At 47.4% G+C, this 6880-nt stretch overlaps 1 protein-coding gene across 1 annotated transcript; it reads left to right on the forward strand.

The window, feature by feature from the left end:
- The first annotated feature begins 1415 nt into the window (after window positions 1-1415).
- Window positions 1416-6671, forward strand: LOC105743590 (neutrophil gelatinase-associated lipocalin-like). Its single transcript, XM_012516978.1, has 5 exons — window positions 1416-1565; window positions 1997-2133; window positions 4066-4145; window positions 4907-5008; window positions 6619-6671. Exons 1-5 carry the CDS (start codon window positions 1416-1418, stop codon window positions 6669-6671), a joined length of 522 nt encoding a protein of 173 aa, XP_012372432.1.
- The last annotated feature ends 209 nt before the right edge of the window (window positions 6672-6880 follow it).

The raw sequence follows: 6880 nt of genomic DNA on the forward strand, positions 1-6880 counted from the left end.
GTGAAAAGTTGATGCAGGTGACTGAAGCTGCACCCTAGCCACTAGTTCAATATCCCTTTCTATATCCACCACCATTAGGGCCTACCACCGCTAAGCACAGGCTGGGGTCCATATATCAGGTAGGTGGAGCCAATAAGGACCCCTTTAGTACCAAAGAAAGTATCCTCAGCCCAACCTCATGGCTGCCTTAGAGGAGCAGCTGTTATCCTCTTTGTTTCACCTGCTCAGTGAGACGCTGCACAGAGCCTGGGGTCCATTGCTGCATCCTATGATGCATTGAGGCCCCTAGTGAGCAAACACATTCCCTCAGGAACAAGTCTGGAATCAGCAGTCTTGTGGACACTTCTGACACCGTAGGCATGAGCCTCTGGGCTCCACTGCACAAAGATGTGGTCAATGTCAGTGGGTTGCGCTGAGTGAACTGTCAAAGACAAGGCCAGATCCTGGAACCCTATGACACAAATGAACTGTTGCACATAGCAGCAGAGAACAGCCCACCTTGCTCTGGGCAGCCAACTGCCCCACATGGACTCCTGCTGGGGCTCTGAGGTGAACTGTGTGTGCAACTTCAGAACTGGGTCTGGCAAGAGGCCACATCAATGAGAACTGTACCTAGCTCTGGATCGCAGCCTGCTGAAATCACAAAAGAAGACAAGACACAAACAGTCCTGGGCTTTGTGGTCTGCTCCTTAAGTTGTTGCAGGGTGTGCTAGAAGAAAGGGACTCAAGATAGCTCAGCATATTCCAGGGCCTGGTGTGAGGGTGCTTTGAGATCTATGTACAGAGGGCCAAAGCAGAAACCTTGTCTTTCTTCTCACTGGAATTTCAACTGTTATCCCCCTACCTTTATTTAACCTTTAAAAAACACCAATAAACTTACTTTTTGGTTTTTTTTTTTTTTTGGTACAAATTCTTACTACAGTAAACCACCTGCCTCATGCAGGTATTATCGGCATGTACCACTAAGACTGGGGCTATTCTGCTTTCTGCCATGTATGGAGCGTTCTTTGCCCCACACACTCCCTCCCTGCTATCACAGGGTCAGAGATGACTGCTGGTCCAGTCCCAGCTGAGACCCTCATGCAGGGTCATTCAGATAAAAGGAAAGGACCAAAAGGGCTCCTGTTGCTCCAGAGTGTGATGCTCTGGCAAGTCCTTTGTCCTGTTGCCTTCTCTGTGCTCAAACTTGCACAATCATGACCAGAGGTATAAAAACAAAAACAGCCAAGTATCTGACCACATGTTTCTGATAGATTTGATGGTAGCTGCCTCACTGTTTCTTGATTTAGCAAAGGATGGATCAGCCCCCAAGAGGGTGTGACACATTCTGGCCCATAAATAGTTCCTGTAGGTTGGCTATTGAAGTGATCGTCTTCCTTCTCCAATACCTTCCAGAATAGAGCTGTCCTGAAACCATGGCCCTGGCTCTCCTGTGGCTGGGCTTCACCCTGTTGTGGGCCCTGCAGACTCATGCTAAGTATTCCCCTCTGTATCAGAACCTGAGTCAATCTCTGGGCCCATCTCTGAGCATAAGCTCTCTGCAGCCAAACTTCAAGGCTGACAAGGTAAGGGCTCTACAAGAGTAGATTTAGAGGGAATTAGGGGACAGGAACAGAGGTAGTGAAGGGATGGAGGGGCAAATGGACCCATGGGAAATGTTGGGGGGGAAGTACAGAACTGGGGAAGACCAGAATCACTGCATGCTGGGGCAAGGTTGTGGGGCACCTTCAGTACCTTTTCACAGCAGAGAAAACTGAGGATACCAAGGCTGACCAGCCACTTGCTCAGGGTCATCGCATGCCTGAAAACCATGTATAATGTCTCATCCAGGGTCTATCTGAGTCCTGAGAGTTTCAGAGCCCCCACCAGATGCACAGTACATCCAAATGCCTGGATCATTCAACCCAGAGGATCAACCAAAGGAACCAGCAGGACAGCACTGGAGGGGTGACTCTGGGACCACACTTAGGCTCTAACTATCATCAAACCTTTGCAGTTCCAGGGGAAATGGTATGCCATAGGTGTGGCAGAAAGCAATTTCCAGAATGGAACAGAGAGCCAATTAGACATGTACAGCACAGAGTTTGAGCTGAAAAATAATTACAGCTACATCGTCACCTCCTTAATGCTGAAGTAAGCTACAGTCTCTTGGGATTCTGGCAGCCTGAAAGATATCACTGCGTTACTGGGTTCTAAGGTGCGGGTGGCTTCTTTTCAAGGTGATTTCTAGGTCTTTTTGAGGGAAACAAGCATAATCAGTGTCAATGTTTCATACATTATTAAAAGTAGGGAATGCAAACAGAAGGTAGGGGGATGGGCTCCACAGAACTAGATGAGGCCTTCTTAAAAAAGGAGAAAACAACTAAAAAGCACCCAAGAGCTTAGGGTGGGCTACTGTGGAGAAACACAAGAGTGAGCCCCGAATGGTGACTCTCTTCTATTTCCCACAGTGCCACCACTCATAGGTCATCCTATTAAAAACTTATTCCTGTTCACAGATGAAATCTACACAGAAGGGCTCTGAGACTAGTTCTTGCATGTATACCAAATCTTGTCACACTGTCACACCTCCTTTCCTAGTTACTTTTTGCTATACCATGGCTTCCTGCCTTAAAGGGTAACCAAAGCTGATGTTCTCACTATTCTTTTTTTTTTTTTTTTTGTAGCCAGTGATTGAACTCAGACCCTTGCGCTTGCCAGGAAGCTCTTATTCCACTGAGCCATCTCCCTGACTCCTCTTTTTTATTTTTTCATATTCTCACTATTCTACATAAAATCAATCATCTTTATTCTCTGCTCGCCCTTATTTAGTTTTCTATTTCTCTCTTTTCTTACCTCTCTCTTTCCTTTCTTCCATCTGTTGTTTTCTCTCTCCTATTAAAATGTGTGAGTGATTCCAGTGGGATCACAGTGTCAATAGAAACCAGACAGAGAGTGAAGAGTTTCAGAAAAGGAGGGGGGACTGACTCTGGGCCCAGCTCGCAATCCCATTAAAAGCCTCCATCTAGAACTTGTAGGGAAGGAACCATCTTGCCTATAATCCTGTTAGGTTAAGTAAGCTTCAGAGGCTGATGCAGAAAGATTGGAATTTGAAGCCAACCTCAACCACTTTGTGAGAGGTTGTCTCACAATAAAAAAATAAAAAAAAATTTAAGAACAAGGCTGGTGATGTAGCTCAGGGCAACAATCCTGGCTTGAACCTCCATTACCACTACAGACACTAGTAGCTTCCATAAATAAGCCGAAGTGGTCACACCTGAGTCTACTGAACAAAGTCAGAGAGGCTCAACTTAGGTGACAGCAAACTAGCTGACAACCACCGTGGCCTCCTGAACAGTGGCAGATGAGCAGCCAGGAGGGAAGTGTTCCCAGGCCCAACCTGGAGCTTGTGATCCTTAGCCAGGGCCTGCCCTGGGGCTCCTGCAAGTGACAATTCTGGGCGGGACTGCAGTAGGGACATGGAGAACTTGGGTGGGAGATGACAGAGGTGAGGAAGATGAAGTCTCTGAAAGGGAGTCCCAGGGTCATCCAGCTGCAGTATATGCACTGTGTTGTAGCACTGGTCAACAGTCACTGGGTAGATTGGAGTTGAAGTATTTGAGAATTGTAGGAAACAGAAAAGCAGGTTTGGGGTAATGGCTCTGGAGTGCAAGGATGGTTTAGCCTCAGGTTAGAGGGCAGGTGTGCAGCAAGGAGTAGGGAAGTGCTTGGCATGGAGCAAACTAGAGCTGAGTGGAAGTAGCCAGGAGAGATAGGAAAGAGGAGCAGCAGGATGACAGGTGAGTGGGGATCACTGCCCCAGTCCTGTGTGTAGCACAGGCTACTCCAGGGAGTAGAAAAAGAGAGATTCCAATGACCCACATAGCAGGCCAGGCAAAATGTCAGAAGAGAAGATCCATGGTCATGGAACAGTGGGGTGAAGGGACAGAGCAGGGGACAGAATTTTGTGGACTGCACTGGCCTGATATCTGAAAATCCTGTCGCATTCCACCATGTATGTAGTTCAGGGGGAACAAGTTTGCACAGTCCTCCTGCTCACAGTACCTCCATCTCTCACTCCCACAGGGAAGATATCTGTGAAATCTGGGTTAAAGAACTATCCCCCTGTGGCCATCCTGGAGAGTTCACCCTGCTAAATAAGCATGGTAAATCCTGAGAAAAGGGTTGTCCTGGAGTTGGAATTTGGGGGCAGGGACTTGTGGAAGAGCACGGACCTCCCTACCCTTCACAGAGGATTCCTGTAGGGAGAAAGCCTTGCCCACTGCTTGGAGAGGAAGGTAACTCCCTTGCTCCCTGGCAAGGGAATGAAGGACTCTTTTCTGTCCACACTGCAGAGTACAAAAATATACAGAATTACACTGTGAGAGTGGTATCCACTGACTACAAGCGCTTTGGTTTGGTGTTTCTGAAGATGGTTCTCCCGAACAGCGTGCACCTTGATGTCACCCTCTATGGTGGGTCCTCACTCCATCCCCTCAGGAACAGGGCTCCTGGTCACACTAGATCATAAATTCCTTTCCATTCTGAGCCTCTCTCAGGGCAGATACCTTTTCCAAACCCTTCTGTGGGAATGGGTCTGAGGTTGAATTCACTCTTTCAATGGTATTTATCGATTAAGCCAAAGATGATGGTTATTGTCTGTCATTACATTCACCTTGGAGTCAAGGACACGTGACTGTAACTGTAAGACCAGCTGGAACTACATGGAAAGGTCTTCCAAACTGCTGAAAAAGAATTACAGAGTTCTAGACCTGGTGTGGTGGCACATACCTATAAGCCCAGCTCTGGGGAGGTTAAAAATGGGAATATCACTGTGTGTCTGAGCTGCATAGTGAGACCCTGTACTGAATATTGAAAGAATTTCAGAGTTCTTTCTCTTGATAACTCATACTCATCTTGGATATAGGGAGAACCAAGAAGCTGAGCCCTAAACTGAAGGAGAAGTTTGTCAAATTTTCCAAGTCTGTGGGTCTCACCATTGACAACATCATCTTCACGGACCCCATAGGTAACGGCCAGCTGGGGAAAGTGGAGTGGAACGTTGGTTGTGTCCAACTCTGTTGTCAGACCAGGGAAAGGAGACAGGACAGGCTCAATCCCCTCCTCTAGTCTTTAGAGAGGAAGTGTTCTGCACACATGACAATTTCAGTCCCAGATCCAAGATTTCCCAGTCTCATTGCCCTGGGCCACCTCCTGCTACACACTGGACCTTCCAGTCCTGAGCCATCTCCCTTCCCTGGGAACTTGCTAATTCCTGAGGCAGATAGGTGTTGTGCCAAGGTCCTATCAGCCAAAGACCACAACACACACACACACACACACACACACACACACACACACACACACACCATCCTGGTCTAATGTTCTTTCTCTCCCACAGAAAGGTGCATCGATATCTGAACAGCAGTGAGTATGGCTGGGTAGAGGGCTGATGGGAGGCCAGGGCAGGGAGGCAGGGTTAATTGGGCCTGCCTTTCTCCCTCTGCTCCCCTTATGAATGCAACCATCTTTTCTCTGTTAGCTTGTCAGTGTCTCCAGTACCTGTCCATCCTATTCTTCCTGTCACTACTCTGCTCAGTGGTGTCTGGCAGCCCCACCAGCCATAATGCCCATGAGAGCGATGAGAGACCCTTCCTCCAGCACAGTGCTGCCCACACAGCTGAAGCAAAATGCACCTTGCTGATGGCGCCTCCATTATCTGCTAAATAAACACATGTGCCATGTTCTGCTAGCCTGCTCTCCTTGTTCTCTGGGCCCAAGAAGGGGAAGGACTAATGGTGGTATCACACAAGTATCACTTGCATGGGCCGCTGACCCCAGAACTCTTCCTGATGTTAGAGTGATACAGGGAGAAAAACAGGTCTTGGGTGGGTGACCTCCAAATGATATAGGGAAGCACCAAATGACATAGCAAAAAATGATCTCCCGGCCTGACCTGCAAGAGTTCTTGTTCTCTAAAATGGAAGAATGAATTTTAGTAACAAATGGAGGTTATGAGCAGAATATATTTATTGAAGGAAAGAAAGCTCCTGTCCAAGAGAGAGACAGGAAGGGGACCCGAGTGGGTTGTCCCTGGAAAGCTATCTCTTCTAGGGACTTTTATAGTGTAAAGCCATGCAGGGCTAAGGTGGAGAGAATGGGAACTCACTTAGGTGGACAAGAGGTGGAATGAAACTATGATCAACCAATGGGATTGCAAGCACCATTGCTCAGGTAAAATTGATTAGGCCCAGCACCAAATGGGGTAGCGAGTCACATCGTAAGTGGGCATGAATGTAAAATGGGAAACTATCAGGTAGCCATCCAGTAGTAGTCGGATTAATATCTTCTGGCTCCCTCAGGGAGAGGATCAATCTCAGATGCCAATCTTTAGGGAGGTCAGTATTTGTTTGATCTTTGGTCTTTAGGTCTGGCCCATGGCAAGAGCATCCATTGCTCCAGAGTTGCAAGATAGCTTGTCTTTTGTGTTGTCTCCTGCGAGGGCCTGGCCCTATCTGACTGCCGATAATATGTGTATGTAACTCGGCTGCCTACAACATTCCCCCCTCTGAAGAAGTAACCTGAACTGCCATGAAGGAAATATGGGTAATGACTGCTCTGACTTCTTCATGCTGAAAGGTGTTGTAGCTGTTGACCGGCAGTCAGATATATTCTTCAGAGGTTCTATCTGAAGGCCCTCAGTAGATACCAGGCATTTTCATATTGGGTAGACTTACACCTTTGAGTCTGGAGGAGAAAAAGCTGAAGAAACAGACACGTGTAGGTCAAATAATCACAGCAGGATAATTATGAAAAAGACAAGTTAGAACCTTTTGTAGTTCCATTAGCAGATATCTCTTAAATGTGGGGCTTAATCCCTTTTATCTTCCATGGCCATTGT

The sequence above is a fragment of the Octodon degus genome, unplaced genomic scaffold (assembly GCF_000260255.1).
Source record: "Octodon degus isolate 3935 unplaced genomic scaffold, OctDeg1.0 scaffold00138, whole genome shotgun sequence".
In the NCBI taxonomy this organism is placed as follows: domain Eukaryota; kingdom Metazoa; phylum Chordata; class Mammalia; order Rodentia; family Octodontidae; genus Octodon; species Octodon degus.

Coding starts and splice junctions, on each gene's coding strand:
- LOC105743590 (XM_012516978.1), top strand. CDS start 1,416: ATGGCCCTGGCTCTCCTGTGGCTGGGCTTCACCCTGTTGTGGGCCCTG. Junction 1,566..1,996: donor CAAACTTCAAGGCTGACAAG/GTAAGGGCTCTA, acceptor AAACCTTTGCAG/TTCCAGGGGAAATGGTATGC. Junction 4,146..4,906: donor CACCCTGCTAAATAAGCATG/GTAAATCCTGAG, acceptor TCTTGGATATAG/GGAGAACCAAGAAGCTGAGC.